Source organism: Zootoca vivipara, chromosome Z, assembly GCF_963506605.1.
Source record: "Zootoca vivipara chromosome Z, rZooViv1.1, whole genome shotgun sequence".
In the NCBI taxonomy this organism is placed as follows: Eukaryota; Metazoa; Chordata; class Lepidosauria; order Squamata; family Lacertidae; genus Zootoca; species Zootoca vivipara.
The window spans coordinates 2,826,695-2,843,657 of NC_083294.1; the positions used below are offsets into that span (position 1 = coordinate 2,826,695).

Here is a 16,963-nt window from a genome sequence, read left to right on the forward strand (position 1 = left end):
ATATGCAATGTGCTTTACCCTAGTGGGAGAGGCTGTGTCCAGGTGACCTCTGTGCTACCTCAGTCTGCTACCCAGGTGCTACGGTTGCTGGGGAACTTTGTGGCCTTTGCTTCTTCTGATGATGATTCTTTCCTTTATGTTGGGCTTAGGCTGGTGAGTCCTTCAAACAGAGGATGCCTTCAAATCATAGAATCCTAGAGTTGGAAGAGAGCATGAGGGCCATCCAGTCCAACCCCCTGCCAAGCAGGAAACACCATCAAAGCATTCCTGACATATGCCTGCTTAAAGACCTCCAAAGAAGGAGACTCCACCACACTCCTTGGTAGCAAATCCCATTGCCGAACAGCTCTTACTGTCAGGAAGTTCTTCCTAATGTTGAGGTGGAATCTTCTTTCTTGTAGTTTGAATCCATTGCTCCGTGTCCGCTTCTCAATATATCAAATATATCAAAGGATGTCATATAGAGGAGGGAGAAAGGTTGTTTTCTGCTGCTCCAGAGAAGCGGACATGGAGCAATGGATTCAAACTACAAGAAAGAAGATTCCACCTCAACATTAGGAAGAACTTCCTCACAGTAAGAGCTGTTAGACAGTGGAATTTGCTACCAAGGAGTGTGGTGGAGTCTCCTTCTTCAGAGGTCTTTAAGCAGAGGCTTGACAGCCATATGTCAAGAATGCTTTGATGGTGTTTCCTGCTTGGCAGGGGGTTGGACTGGATGGCCCTTGTGGTCTCTTCCAACTCTATGATTCTATGTGTATATATATGTATGGATACACACACACACACACACACACACGCACACACACACCCCACACACACCCCAATAGAAGTTTGATTGTTAAGTGCCAGTGCAGTGTGATAGTATTTTATATATAAAAAAACCTAGGCCGACAAATGACCTTCTGGAAGGCAGCAGAGCCAACTATTCTCCGGCACAATGTCCCCGAGGGAATTTCCAGCAACAGATGAAACTCATTATAATATTGCTGGGCTGTCAGCCGAATGGAAAGCATTGTGTGCCATCATTGTAAAGCAAAGGGGAGGTAGGCTAACAAACAGAGAGAACACAGCATAGTAAAGCATGTTCTCTGAGGTCGAGCCATGCCATATGGCAGTAGTGACCAACAGCTGGCTTACAGGCCAGGGCCAGCCCCCACCCCCTAGCAATTTTTTTTGTTGATTCCCTATGTGTCTGGCCACATTCACACCACACATTTAAAGCACTATGTTATTGTTTAGTCATTTAGTCGTGTCCGACTCTTCGTGACCCCATGGACCATAGCACACCAGGCACTCCTGTCTTCCACTGCCTCCCACAGTTTGGTCAAACTCATGTTCGTAGCTTCGAGAACACTGTCCAACCATCTCGTCCTCTGTCATCCCCTTCTCCTAGTGCCCTCCATCTTTCCCAACATCAGGGTCTTTTCCAGGGAGTCTTCCCTTCTCATGAGGTGGCCAAAGAATTAGAGCCTCAGCTTCAGGATTTGTCCTTCCAGTGAGCACTCAGGGCTGATTTCCTTCAGAATGGATAGGTTTGATCCATGGGACTCTCAAGAGTCTCCTCCAGCACCATAATTCAAAAGCGTCAATTCTTCGGCGATCAGCCTTCTTTATGGTCCAGCTCTCACTTGTATACATCACTACTGGGAAAACCATAGCTTTAGCTATGCGGACCTTTGTTGGCAAGGTAATGTCTCTGCATTTGAAGATGCTGTCTAGGTTTGTCATTGCTTTTCTCCCAAGAAGCAGGCAGCCTCCTCCGCGCCAAGGCACTTGCTCCAGAGCCGTCTCTCTTTCCCGCTTCAAGGGAAACGGGCAGCGGAGTCTCCGGCTGAGAGCGGGGCAAAAGTTTAAGCGAGAGGGGGTGGCGGGGCGGGCGAGGGCAAGGGCAAGGCAAGGCAAGGCATGGCCCAGTCACGACCGCTTCAAGGCGTTGCTGCAGGGGCTGAGCAGGGCCAGCGGGCCTGGCGACACTGCGGCGGTGGCGGCTACAGCGGCCGCCTTGTGCTTCTTTAGGAGCCGCGTGATCTTCACTTTATATATATATATATATATATATATATATATATATATATATATATATATATATATATTGCTTATAGGGGGGCGGCTGCCCCCCCTCGCCCCATGCTGGGTATGCCCATGACACCCCCTAACATTTTGGAAGTGGAACATGTGACGGCAGCAGAAATAAGAAGACCCACTAAACACATATTCAGGCTGCAGCCACTTTGAACGGGAGAAAACCCATTCTCTCTTGCAGCAGAAAGACTGCATTTTTCCTCCTCCATCGCTGCCTGAGATGGCTCCGTAACTCAGCAAACCCATTCCATATGGCATATGGAATGTGTTTGCTGAATTATAAACCCTCTTCAGTGAAGGCAGGGAAAGAGGAGGAAATGGTTTGAAGGACAAGCAAAGAGGCCAAGCAATGACCTGCATTAATGGGAAGATGAGAAGGACCTACACACCATTTACTTCGCGGAGCGAGGCAGAAGAAAGAATGTCTGGATCTCCTGGTAGATCACAGTAGACTGATCAGTTTCCAGTGTTGCTTAAGTATGACAGCAAAAAAAAGACTCCTTTTTCAATTACAGTGGTGCCTCGCTAGACGAATGCCCTGCTAGACGAATTTTTCGCTAGACAAATGGGTTTTGCGATCGGAGGTTGCCTCGCAAGACAAATTCGTTTTGCGAAACGTTCGTCTAGCGAATCGTGGTTTCCCATAGGAATGCATTACCACTGTATTATGCTCTGGTCAGACCTCACCTGGAGTACTGTGTCCAGTTCTGGGCACCACAGTTCAAGAAGGATACTGACAAGCTGGAAGGTGTCCAGAAGAGGGCAACCAAAATCGTCAAAAGCCTGGAAACAATGCCACAACAGTGGACACGGAGCAATGGATTCCAACTTCAAGAAAGAAGATTCTGCCTCTGCTTAAAGACCTCCAAAGAAGGAAACTCCACCCCACTCCTTGGTAGCAAACTCCACTGCCGAACAGCTCTTCCTAATGTGGAGGTGGAATCGTCTTTCCCTGGGCCTGAGGTTCCCCCCAACCTTGGGACAGCTCTTACTGTCGGGAAGTTCTTCCTAATGTTGAGGTGGAATCTTCTTTCTTGTAGTTTGAATCCATTGCTCCGTGTCCGCTTCTCTGGAGCAGCAGAAAACAACCTTTCTGCCTCCTCTATATGACATCCTTTGATATATTTGAACATGGCTATCATATCACCCCTTAACCTTCTCTTCTCCAGGCTAAACATACCCAGCTCCCTAAGCCGTTCCTCATAAGGCATCGTTTCCAGGCTTTGACCATTTTGGTTGCCCTCTTCTGGACACCTTCCAGCTTGTCAGTCTCCTTCTTGAACTGTGGTGCCCAGAACTGGACACAGTACTCCAGGTGAGGTCTGACTAGAGCAGAAGACAGTGGTACTATTACTTCCCTTGACGTAGATGCTATACTCCTATTGATGCAGCCCATAATTGCATTGGCTTTTTGAGCTGCTGCATCACACTGTTGACTCATGTCAAGTTTGTGGTCTACCAAGACTCCTAGATCCTTTTCACATGTACTGCTTTCAAGCCAGGTGTCTCCCTCTCTTTCCTCAGGCAACATCAAAAGTTCAAAGGTAAAATTTATGTTTGTCGCTCCTCCTACCTTTGTCTCTGGCCTCACATGTGCCCCCGTAAGAGTCCCTATCTTTGACTTGTGCTATTGGCTACAACACAATGATTCTTTGAAGCCCCATCTTAGCTGGGGGAGGGGACCAGGTAAACCCCCACAGGTGTATGCTCTAACTCCAAAGAGTCGCCTTCTTTGGGGGTCTTTAAGCAGATGCTTGACAGGCATATGTCAAGAATCCTTTGATGGTGTTTCCTGCTTGGCAGGGGGTTGGACTGGATGGCCCTCATGGTCTCTTCCAACTCTGCTTCTATGATTCTACCAGCTGACCCGGCCACGCGTTGCTGTCAACCATATGTCAAGCGTGCTTTGATGGTGTTTCCTGCTTGGCAGGGGGTTGGTCTGGATGGCCCTTGTGGTCTCTTCCAACTCTAGGATTCTATGATTCTGTTATGCAACACTACATCTATTTTTTGTGGTCTTGTTCTGCATCTTTTCTATCAAAAGTATGTGGGTTGTTTTTGTTGTTGTTGTTTTATTTTGGTAATGTCAGGCAGACACTTTCCTTAGTCTCCCTCTTTTGCTCCTGGAAGAGTTTATAGCGCTATAGTAGTGACTTTAGGAGCAATATGAGTGGCAAAACCGTGCTTTAAAATATGCAGGAAAGAGGACAAAAAAAGATGTGGAGACAAAATAAGAAAGTTTCTTGAAGCTGGGCCTGTTTATCAGTTTTTGAAAAACATAAAGCGAAAGAGAGAATAGCAGAACCTGTGGTATTAGCTTTTTTAAAAAATAAAATGTAATCTCCCTCCTCCCTGTCCGATTTATTACTTCCTCACGTAAGAGTTGGACATCTGGTGAAATCACTTAAGCAAACATTTTTCAGTCTGCACTGTATGCTAACGTTGAGAAAAGGAGGACTAAAATATTTAGCTGTTTCCCTCTCTCTTTTGGGGACTAGCCATATTCATATACTGTACAGCAGTTCTCAATGATGTTTCTCCACTCCCAGCGGAGCTAGGGAACGCCGGCATGTTTCTAGTCTGGCAGTAGGCCCTGTGACACACATGTAACCATCTCCACCGCATTTATTTATTTAAATAAATATGCATAGAGCTCATTTTCATAATAATAATAATAATAATAATAATAATAATAGGGCAAATCAGGATACAGCATACAAAATTACAGTAAGAGAAATAATAATAATAATAATAATAATAATAATAATAATAATAATATATTATTTATACCCTGCCTATCTGGCCGGGTTCCACCAGGCACTCTGGGCAGCTTCCAACAAAATATTAAAATCCAGAAACCCATCAAACATTAAAAGCTTCCCTAAACAGGGCTGCCTTGAGATGCCTTCTAAAGGTCTGGTCATTTTTGTTCTCTTTGACCTCTGGTGGGAGGGCGTTCCACAGGGTGCGTGCCACCACCGAGAAGGCCCTCTGCCTGGTTCCCTGTAACTTGGCTTCTCGCAGGGAGGGAACCGCCAGAAGGCCCTCGGTGCTGGATCTCAGCGTCCGGGCTGAACAATGGGGGTGGAGACGCTCCTTCAGGTATACAGGACTGAGGCTGTTTAGGGCTTTAAAGGTCAGCACCAACACTTTGAATTGTGCTCGGAAACGTACTGGGAGCTCTTTGGACTGGTGTTATGTGGCCTCAGCGGCTGCTCCCAGTCACCAGTCTAGCTGCCGCATTCTAGATTAATTGTAGTTTCCGGGTCACCTTCAAATGCAGCCCCACGTAGAGCGCATTGAAGTAGTCGAAGCGGGAGAGAACTAGAGCATGCACCACTCTGGTGAGACGGTCTGTGGGCAGGTGGGGTCATTTTTTCCCCTCAAAAATTATTTCTTGTAGCACAAATGAATGAACCTTTGCCTATGAATGACTAAAATGAGGTATATTCCATTGAAATATTTAAAAAGGTCACACACAAACCGTTTGACCATTTCATCATTTACCTCATTTTAGTCATTAATAGGCAAAAGTTCCTCCATTTGTGCTACAGGAAATAATTTTTGAAGAAAAAAAAATGAAAATGTCATCACCCTAGTGGGGATCCCTCTGATGTTGCTAGACCACGACTCCCAACATTCCTGACCATTGGCCGTGCTGGCTAATGGGAGTTGGAGTCCAACATCTGGAGGGAGTCTGGGGGTCATCACCATACCTGCCAAGTCCTGGACTGCAGAATCAGGGACCCGCAGCCGCGTGACACCAGAAGTTGTGTAGACGCAACTTCTGGTGTCGCTTTGCCTATCTATGGGCACGGAAAATGGCCGCCGCCGACACCGGAAGTCGCGCCTACGCACTTCCGGACATGCGTAGATGCGACTTCCATAGATGGGCAAAGCAGGGGAAAAAAGGCCCCCGGCAGGAGCAGAATAAGGGAGAATAATGGGAGACGAACTGATACGGGGAACCGCCGGGAAACGGTACGAAAAACGGGGGTTTCCCGTGAAAACGGGGTACCTGGCAGCTATGGTCATCACCCTAGTCTCCATCGATATTCCCTCTACTCCTTTTCTGTTTGTTCTGGCTTAGCCACTTCTACAACCCCCCAACAGCAGCCATTTTGTGTTGTTGTTGATTAAATTTGTATACCACCCATCATCCATAGATGTCAGGGTAATTCCCAGCATAAAAATACGAGATAAAAACACAAAATGCATAATGAAAGCAAGAATAAAACAAAACAATACAATACACACCTCTCCCTCCCCTTCCCACTTGCCTCCCCACAGCAACCATTTTGTGTCTTGGTGCCCACAGTACAGGGGGGGGGGGTAAGAGAGGGGAAGAAAGAGAGAAGGAAGGAAGGAAGGAAGGAAGGAAGGAAGGAAAGAAGGGGTGAGAGAGTGAGAGAAGGGAGGGAGGGAGAGACAGAGAAAAAGGAAGGAAGAAAGAGGGGGAAGGAAGGATGGAGCTCCCGTCCACCCCCCCCCAGCTCAGGCTGCTCCTCCCCCCTCCCCACGTTCCTGTCGCTGGCTGCAGCCATGGAGAGGGCGGAAACAGCCCAATTTCCATAACCTGCAGCGACTTTTCCCTTTCAGTTTTCGGAGGGAAAAAGTGCAGGTTATGGTCCGTAAAATACGGTAATTTTTTTTTGCTTCTGGGGGGGCAGCTGCCCCCACCCCTTGCTGGGTATACCCATGCCACAGTATTGTCTGAAAATTCCAAATGTGCCCCCCGGCCCCAAAAGGTTGGTGGCCCTAGTATAAAGCATGACTAATTTAAACCATTGAATCCAACACAATTAACGTATAACCTTTCGTTTCCATTTAAAAGGCAGCAACAAAGTAGCTGGCTGAATCTCAACTGGCTGAGTTTTCTAGAGCTGTGGAGCCACCACAAACAAGTGTGTGTGTGTGTGACTGATAGCTAGGGTAAAGTTACAGCAGTGTTTCTCAACCAGTGTGCCTCCAGATGTTTTGGGACTACAACTCCCATCATTCCTGACCACTGGTCTTGCTAGCTAGGGATGATGGGAGTTGTAGTCCCAAAACATCTGGAGGCACACTGGTTGAGAAACACTGAGTTACAGTGTCAAAGCTCAGGCAGGGGTATGTGTGTGTGTTTGTGTGTTCGTTCTCTTTAGAGCAGGGGTCCCCAAACTTACCCGGCTTCGGGCTGGTTCCTCCGGCGCCGATCGCGTGGTGGGCCGGAGGGTGGGGGAACGCGCTCACTCTCCTTTTCTGTTGCATACGTCATTTCTGGTGCACTTCCGGCAAAGCGCGGCACCAGAAATAGCTTGTGCGCATGCGTATGGGAGCGCGTTCCCCCGCCCTCCGGCCTGCGCGTGCACACAAGCTATTTTTGGCTCCACACCGACCTGGAGATGGGCAAGTGCACCGCAGCGCACCAGTAAGAGCGGCCGGTGGTGGGGATCATTGGGGGCTGCACAATTGGCTCGTGCGGGCTGCATCCGGCCCCCGGGCCGTAGTTTGGGGACCCTGCTTTAGAGTAACCAGATCCAATATTGTTTAGGGTGGGGGTAGGCAACCTTTTCTCTGCTGAGGGCTGCATTCCGTCGTATGCAGTGGTGGGCAGGACCAAGGACAAAAGCAAGTGGATTCATAGATTTATGTCCATTTATCCTTTGGCGTAGGGTTTGGCCTGTTTGTCCAATATAGAGAGCTGACGGGGAACCGTTGGCATTTGATGGCATACACAATGTTAGAAGAAGAGCAATTCAATAGTCCTGAGATGGTATGTTGGATGTTGTTGGGGCCAGTAATGATGTTGTCCGGGTGTATGTGGCAGCAAAGTTGGCATCTGGGTTTATTGCAGGCTCTGGTACCAGTGTCCATGTTAAGTCTGGTGGTTGTATTATTGTGGGTGAGGAGTTGTTGAAGATTGGGTGGCTGTCTGTAGGCAAGGAAAGGTCTTCCTCCCAGAGGAAGGAAGGAACAGGCCAAACCCTACGCCAAAGGATCAATGGACATAAATCTGACATCAGGAATCACAAGACAGAGAAACCAGAAGGAGAACACTTCAATCTCCCAGGGCATTCTGTACAAGATCTCAAAGTAGCTGTTTTATTACAGACAAATTTCCGAAACAGACTGGAAAGAGAAGTTGCTGAATTGCAACTCATTATCGAGCTTCAAACCATGGAGAGACCTGGTCTGAATAAGGACACTGGATTCTTATCTCATTATACAGGATCAAGCTTTCTTTAGCCATCTCACACCTTGCTTTTTCCTGCAAGACCAATTGCAGTCGTTAACAGTCGTTCACAGTCATCAACAGGTTTACCACTCCTATCAGCCAACCACCCATTCCCACCCCCCTTCTGAGTAATACCCCCACACCCACCCTCTGACTATACATAAGGGTCTGGTGACTTCTGTTTCAGTGTATCTGAAGAAGTGTGCATGCACACGAAAGCTCATACCAATGGCAAACTTAGTTGGTCTCTGAAGTGCTACTGGAAGGATTTTTTTATTTCATCCCCTTTTTTGAGAGAGAGAGAGAAAGGTTGGCAGAGTTCTCTTCCAGGACGGTATTCCTGGGGTGAGTGTCACTTGTCCAGGATCAAACACACCTTTTTAAAAAAAAATCACACCAGTGGCAGCTGTCAGTCCTATTCTCTCCAGAATGAAGCAGAGGAGTGACAATTTCCATGCTCCTTCTGCTTGGCGTCTGGAATATATCTGTAGTCTTCTGTGTTATGAAGTCTGTATTTGTCCTGGAAGCCGAAAGGAAGCTTGCAAACTGCCTCCCTCCCCCGCCAACTGGTCCCTTTGTGAGCAGGAAGTATGGGGGGGGAGGCTTGAATTGCCTTTCAGCTGTTTTATAAAATACTAGCTGGCCCGGCCACGCGTTGCTATGGGTCATCCCTGTGATTCCCCCCACCCTGTCCCAATCCATGACGTATCCCACCCCTCCTCCCTCCAACCCCCTGGCTCATTCCTGTGTTTTGGTAGGACACCCTTCCCTCTGTTTCCCTCGGGGAGTGTTGTCCCCTCCCCCCTGTATCGCCATACATTGGCCCCTGCGCACGCATCGTGAACATTTTTATATATTTAAAAATTGAAAAAAGAAAATGAGAAGCAGAAGTTATTATTATTGTTTAATTTTATTTTTGGGGTTGTCATTTATTTTGGTGGGTATTGTATGATTTGGGGGTTGTTATGTGTTTTGGTTGTGTGTGTGTGTGTTGTGTTATTTGGATTTTCTAATTTTGGAGTAGGTGACTCAGAGAACCTAGATAACTACTTTAATAATCCCGACCGGGGGGGGGGGGGGTCAAATAGTGAAGCAATAAATGATTGCTTCCCGACTACCCCTTGCGGGGATGGGGCCTGAAGGCAGCCCCCTGGCTCATCACTAGCTGGCCCTGCCGTGTTGCTGTAGTCCAGGCACCCACAAACTTCTGCCCTCCAGATGTTTTGGACTACAATCCGCATCTTCCTCAACCACTGGTCCTGTTAGCTAGGGATCATGGGAGTTGTAGGCCAAAACATCTGGAGGGCCGCAGTTTGGGGATGCCTGCTGTAGCCTATCCTTGTGACTGTCACCACCCTGAGTCGATCCATGAGATACTGTGTTTCTCCGAAAATAAGCCATACCCCGAAAATAAGCCATAGTGATAGGGAGTTTAACCTTGTAGGTTAAAGTGTACCATACTTAATAAAAAAAAATAAGACACCCCCTGAAAATAAGCCACTGTGTTTTTTTTTGAGGAAAAATAAATATAAGACGGTGTCTTATTTTTGGAGAAACACGGTATCCCACCCCCTCCTCCCCCCACCCCGGCTTTCCCCTGTGATTTCCCCCAACCTGTCCCGTCCCATGATGTATCACACCCCCCTCTTCCCACCCCCTCCCGGGTCATGCCTTTTTGAGATTCGAATTCTGACAACTTTCCCCTACTACAAGGGTTCCCCCCATTGTAGTGATTGGGTCTCTTCTCTTTCTCGTCTGGCCTAAGGAGATGTCAGGATGTCAGCCGAACAGAAGTTGGCGGCTTCTCAATTGTGTCTGCAGATTTTTTTTTCTGCCTCGGGGAATACAGAGGACGTAATGTCATCTGTAACAGTGAAGGGGGAGGGGGAGGGGGAGGCCGGATGTCCTGGACCGTTTTGGCCGAGGCCTTAAAAATAGCCTCGGGTTTTTCACTTTCACTTTGCAAGTTGAAATCCCCACTCGGTTTATGAACACAATTGGTTCCGGAAGTCTGTTCATAAACTGAAGCATTCATAAACTGAAGCGAACTTTCCCATTGAAAGTAATGGAAAGTGGATTAATCCGTTCCAGACGGGTCCGCAGAGTACTTAAACTGAAGTGAACTTTCCCATTGAAAGTAATGGAAAGTGAATTAATCCGTTCCAGGTGGGTCCGCGGCGTTCGTAAACTGAAAATTCGTAAACCGAGGTGTTCATAAACCGAGGTTCCACTGTACAACTTGCGACTGGCTTCTGGGCACAATTGGTAGTAATGGTTCTAACCTTGAAAGATCTAAACTTGGGGTGGGGAAGTGTAGATTAGGGGGGTGACTTTTTTACAACCTCATTTCCCTGCATCATAATTTGATGAGCTTTCATTAAAGATGAGATAAAATCTTACTTTAAAGAGATTTGATAAAAAAAACCTCATGCACAAAATGATTTTTTTTAAAAAAATATTTTAAATAAACAAATTTTATTATTCAATTTCCCAACAATAAGTATCCAATACAAATTTTCTGCATTGTCAAAACAAACAAAACATAATCCATATTTACATTTTTAAACCCTCCAGCACCCCGCCACCCATATGCACCCCACTTCCCTCCCCCCCCCGCTAGATTTCCTTAGATTGCACTAAACACTTTTCATTCCTTGCATTTCGTATAATCTATACACATTCTTACATCAAAACTCCATTCCATTACTTTCCTTTTTATTTTAACGATCTATTTCCCACTCCACATTTCTTAATCAAGACATATTAGTGTGTTTTTCTCTGAGCAGTGTTTTAAAAAATTTATTTATCACTTTTTTGACCATTTCTGAAGTCACTGTAAGCAGATATAAAATTGAACCCAAGCTTTAGAGTCACATACAGTCGTACCTCAGTTTAAGTTCGCCTCGGTTTGAGTATTTTCAGTTTAAGTACTCTGCGGACCTGTCTGGAACGGCTTAATCCACTTTCCATTACTTCCAACGGGAAAGTTTGCTTCAAGTTAAGTACACTTCATGTTAAGTACGGACTTCCGGAACCAATTACACTCATATCTTGGGTTAAATATGCTTCAGGTTGAGTACTCCATGGACCCATCTGGAACGGATTAATCCACTTTCCATTACTTTCCATGGGAAAGTTCGCTTCAGGTTAAATACGCTTCAGGTTAAGTACAGACTTCCGGAACCAATTCTGTTTGTAAACCGAGGTACCACCAAACATTATATAGGGTCATCAAACACACAAGGAAGCTTTTTTAGCTGTAGGAACAGTATAGACGCTACTAGAGGGCGATGTTTTGCTACCTCTCCTGTAGGTTCTTTTCCCAGCATGCCCGGCAGGGTCTGCTGGCTGAGTTTGGAGGTCCCAAAAAGGGGCTTTTACCTTGCGCAGGTGTGACATTTGTAGAGCCTATGTTGCTAAGAATACTCCCCATTGTGGAATGTGGTGTTGTGTCCAAATTTGATACGATTGTGAATACAATTCGATGAAATGGTCAAACGGTTTGTGTGTGACCTTTTTAAATAGTTCAATGGAATATACCTCATTTTAGTCATTCATTGGCACAGGTTCATTCATTTGTGCTACAGGAAATAATTTTTGAGGGGGGGAAATGAACCTACTTGCCCGTAGACTGTCTCACCAGAGTGGTGCATGCTCTAGTTATCTCCCGCTTAGACTACTGCAATGCGCTCTATGTGGGCCTACCTTTGAAGGTGACCCAGAAACTGCAATTAATCCAGAATGCGGCAGCTAGACTGGTGACTGGGAGTGGCCGCCGAGACCACATAACAGTGGTCCTAAGAGACCTACATTGGCCCCCAGTACGTTTCCAAGCACAATTCAAAGTGTTGGTGCTGACCTTTAAAGCCCTAAACGGCCTCAGTCCTATATACCTGAAGGAGCGTCTCCACCCCCATTGTTTTGCCCGGACACTGAGATCCAGCGCCGAGGGCCTTCTGGCGGTTCCCTCACTGCGAGAAGCCAAGCTACAGGGAACCAGGCAGAAGGCCTTCTTGGTGGTGGCGCCCGCCCTGTGGAATGCCCTCCCACCAGATGTCCAAGAGAAAAACAACTACCTGACATTTAGAAAACACCTAAAGGCAGCCCTGTTTAGGGAAGTTTTTAATCTGCGATATTTTAATGTATTTTGGTATTTGTTGGAAGCCGCCCAGAGTGGCAGGGAAAACCCAGCCAGATGGGTGGGGTAAATAATAATAATAATAATAATAATAATAATAATAATAATAATAATAATAATAATAATAATAAAGGTCAGCACTCAGCAGCCACTCCCAGTCACCCGTCTAGTTGCCACATTCTGGATTAGTTGTAGTTTCCAAGTCACCCTCAAAGGTAGCCCCACATACAGCGCATTGCAGTAGTCCAAGCGAGAGATAACTAGAGCATGCACCACTCTGGCGAGGCAGTCCGCAGGCAGGTAGGGTCTCAGCCTGCATACCAGATGGAGCTGATAAACAGCTTTCCTGGACACAGAATTTCAAGGGTTATATCCAGTGTGGCACTAAATTGAAGTCAATGAGCAGTGTAGATGGTTTGCCCCAGCAGAACCTTGTTGTGCACGAAAGCGCATGAATGGGTTGCCAGTTAATTTTGTGGCACAATAGATAGCCCAGTCCATTGTGCCACGAGTGTCTCCTAGTGCTATTGTGTTGGATTCCTCCACTGCACAGCATTCAATCCCACCCGTCTGTTATCTCAAGGGAAAGGTGGCTACAACTCAGATTCTTTGAAGGAAATTGAAGATTTCACTTTGAATTGAAGCACAGAGAACAGGATGGAAATATTTCCACTGGTTCCCCATTCCCGGATCTCAATCAACTCTGTGCTCAATGGCCATGATGGATAGGGAGAAAAAGAGCACCTCTGTTGGTATAGAATCACAGAATTATAGAGTTAGAAAGGATCCTGGGGGCCATCTAGCCCAACTGCCTCCAATACAGGAATCTGCATTGGACTCAGTCTCATTTTTGCTACTCCAGTATTGTTTTCCAGGCTTGCCTTGATCCTGACCTCTTCATAATGGGCGTACCCAGCAAGGGCCTGGGGGGCAGCTGCCCCCCAAAGCAAAACCAATTTTTAAACGGTATTTTACAGACCATATCTCGCACTTTCCCCCTCCAAAAACTGAAGGGGAAAAGTCGCTGCGGGTTATGGAGTGAAGGCACGGCAGCAGATCCCTCGAGCGAAGGCACGAACGGCAGTGGGATCCCTCGACTGCAGGGATGCCACTGCCGTCAGAACCATGGTTCCCAGCGGTGGGGGAGGGAGGAGCCAGGGCCGTCTCAAGCATGTCGGGCGCCCTGGCACCGTGGTGCGGAGATCGCTCCGGCGCCCACGCCCTGCCCCGTTTTGTTGCTGCGGCTGGTGGGCAGGTGCAGCGTGGAGCGCACCACCCCTTGCCACCCACCCTACCCCTAGAACCGGCCCTGGGAGGAGCAGCCCGAAATCAGGCTGTTTTCGCCCCCTCGTAGCTGCATCCAGGGCCAGGAACGTGGGAGGGGAGAGGAGCAGCCTGAGCTGGGGGTGTGTGTGTGGATGGGAGCTCCTTCCTTCCATCCTTCCTCCCCCCTTCCATCCTCCCCCTCCCCCTTCCTTCCTTCCCTCCTTCCTTCCTCCCTCCCTCTTTCTTTTTTTCTCTCTCCCTCCCTCCCTTCTCTCTCTCTCTCACCCCTTCCTTCCTTCCTTCCTTCCTTCCTTTCTCTCTCACCCCTCCCTCCCCATTCTCTTCCCCTCTCTTGCCCCCCCCAAGTTTTGACCCTGGGTACACCCCTGCTCTTCATGGTCCCCTTTTCCTTCTTCCCCAGATGTGGACATTCTTCAGAAATTGGGCTTGGTGGCTCCAAGACTGCCTGGCTCCCCACCCCGCTCTATTCCTCAGGGATTCATCCCCTTCAAGTCAGGGGTCATCTTCACCCAGCGGGCATGCCTCGAGGTGCCGATCAACAGGGTTATTCCCGCCCAGCTTGGCAAGGACTTGGCTTTAGTGTTGAGCCTGTGCTCCCACCGAATCAACAGCGCCTTTTTATTCGCTGTCAAGAGCAAGAAGAAAAAACTGCAGCTAGGAGTGCAGTTCGTCCCCGGGAAGGTCATCGTCTACGTCGGTCACAAACGCTCGGTATATTTTGATTATAACATCCACGACGGACAATGGCACAATTTGGCCATCAACATCCAAGGCCGGGTAGTCACCCTGTTTACCGCTTGCGGGAAGCAAAGCATGCATGCGGATCTGCACCATAAAAAGAAGGAGGCGTTGGATCCCGAGGGGTCCTTCCTCTTAGGCAAGCTCAACCAGCACTCAGTACATTTCGAAGGTGCCCTTTGCCAGTTTGATATTTATCCGTCTGCCGAGGCCGCTCACAATTACTGCAAGTACCTGAAAAAGCAATGCCGGCACACAGATACTTACCGGTCCAACCTTCCGCCTCTTGTCCCGCTCCTTCCCAACGACCCGAGAGCTTCTGAAATGACTCCCTTGAAGAATCTGACCACTGCAATTCCTCCATCGCCACTCTTCAAGTCCACCCCTCCTCCAAGGAACAGGAGGTTGATGGCAGCACCCACCCCCGCCGCCGGGCCATTGAAGCTGCCAGCTCCGCGGGTGACCGTCAAAGCTCCCAAGATCGTTGTGGCAACCTCTCCTGCCTTGATTAGCGCTGAAGCACAGCTCCCAGGCCACACGTTCCACCAGGCCACCACAGAAGGCCGCTGGCTCTCCAGCGTTGCTCTCCGGACAACCACCATTGCCACTTCCAGTTTGGGTTCAGAGAAATCTCGTTTGCCCGCCAGGAAGAAGGTTTTCCCTGCCACCTTTCCCTACTCAGCCACAAGCCCTGCTGCAGGGATGAAAAAGAAGGAGGTGGGCAAAGGGGCCACAAAGATGGCCAGCCCAAGCCAAACCACCAGGTCTCCAGCAGCAAACGCCACAAAGCCAACGATGGAGAAGGCAATGGATGCTCCTGGCAGTCTCCACCCCGTGACCCTGAAGCCCAAGCCCGGGGGTGTAACCAAGAGCGCTGCACCAAAGAAAACAACTCTGCTGGCCCCAAAGAAGCCAGATCTGACCATCACTGCTGTCCCAGATGCCCAACCAATTCGAGGAGCTCATTCTTCTGCCCGCAGAGCAAATGTACAGAATGTGAATTTTGCAACCCCGGCTGCCACAGCTGGGTACCCACTGTTTGACCCTGTCGGGCCCACCCTCTTTCCGTTTGTTCTGGGTCTTCCCGGACTGAAAGGAGACCTCGGTCCTCCGGTAAGTCAAAGATGTTTTGCTTTTTGATGTGATTTGGGGTTTTTTCATCCCTTATGAGGCCTTATGAGGATGCCTTATGAGGAACGGCTTAGGGAGCTGGGTATGGAGAAGAGAAGGTTAAGGGGTGATATGATAGCCATGTTCAAATATATAAAAGGATGTCATATGGAGGAGGGAGAAAGGTTGTTTTCTGCTGCTCCAGAGAAGCGGACATGGAGCAATGGATTCAAACTACAAGAAAGAAGATTCCACCTCAACAAGCCCGGCAGCACCCCCCCTCCCGGTTGCTTGGGCACGGCCGATGCCGCTCGCTATCCCCCCGCCGCCTCAGCATGGAGGGAAGGACGGAGGGAAGGAGGCTAGATGGGCGCCACGGAGCCAGCGGGGAGAACCCCAGACTGCGGGAAGGCATCCGAGCCTTCCCGCCAACAGGGTTGACCCTGGCGCTGCGTTTCATTGGTAGAGCTGCTGCCTTGTGGCGTTGCCTCTACCAATGAAACGCAGCGGTGGGATGACCCTAGCGCTGCAGAGCAGAACAGGTTCCTAGTGCCCCTGCTCCGCTTGCTTACCTCCCTGCTCTCCCGAGTGGCGCGGGTGGCGGGCGTGCAGGAGGAGGGAAAAGGGAGGCCGCCGCGCAGCTAGTCCACTTGCTGGGGCGCCCCTCAGCGCCCTGGCGCCCCGCGGCACTAGACCCAATGGGAGAGCCGGCCCTGCTAACAGGACCAGTGGTCCGGGGAGATGGGAATTGTAGTCCAAAACATCTGGAGGGCTGAAGTTTGGGGATGCCTGGGGAAGAATTTTCAGCCCTGGAGCTAAGATGGTTTCATATTGCATAAATATTTGTGAGCTGCAAGCAGCAACCTTCCCCTTTGGATATTTTTCAGGGTTGGGGATGGTCTTTGGATAAGCATGGAGTCTTGGCTTTACTTACATGCTTTGCATGCAGAAGGCACTACGTTCAATCTCTGGCATCAAATATCACCTCCCTAAAACTTTGGAGAATCACTGCCAGTCAGTGTAGTTAGCTAGATAGATCTTTTTTACAGCCATACCTCGTGTTGCATTAGGTTCACGTTGTGTCTTTTCAGCTTGCTAACGCGGCAAACTTGGAGGTGTATACTTCCGGGTTTTGCCACACGCACAGAAGCATTCTGCACGCTTCGCCATAGCTGCCAAGTCTCCCGTATTCCCCGGGATACCCCCGTTTTTCCAGCCGTTTCCCGCTGGCAGCCCGGATTTAAAAAAACCCGTAAATCCTCCGGATTCTTACCGGTTCAGGGAGGCTCCTTCTGCGCATGTCTTGAGTCTCTGGACATGCGCAGAAGCGATTTCTGGTGCTGCAGCCCGGATTTAACCCCCCCGTAAATCCCCCGGATTTTTACCGGCCC

At 48.7% G+C, this 16,963-nt stretch overlaps 1 protein-coding gene across 2 annotated transcripts in view; it reads left to right on the forward strand.

The window, feature by feature from the left end:
- Positions 1–16,963, forward strand: part of LOC118084239 (collagen alpha-1(XXVII) chain) — a 267,599-nt gene that overhangs the window by 8,643 nt on the left and 241,993 nt on the right. For both annotated transcript variants that reach the window (XM_060270658.1, XM_060270659.1), the window contains exon 3: positions 14,125–15,575. In XM_060270658.1, the coding sequence (XP_060126641.1) occupies positions 14,125–15,575 (1,451 nt within the window). The remainder of the gene's footprint in view (positions 1–14,124; positions 15,576–16,963) is intronic.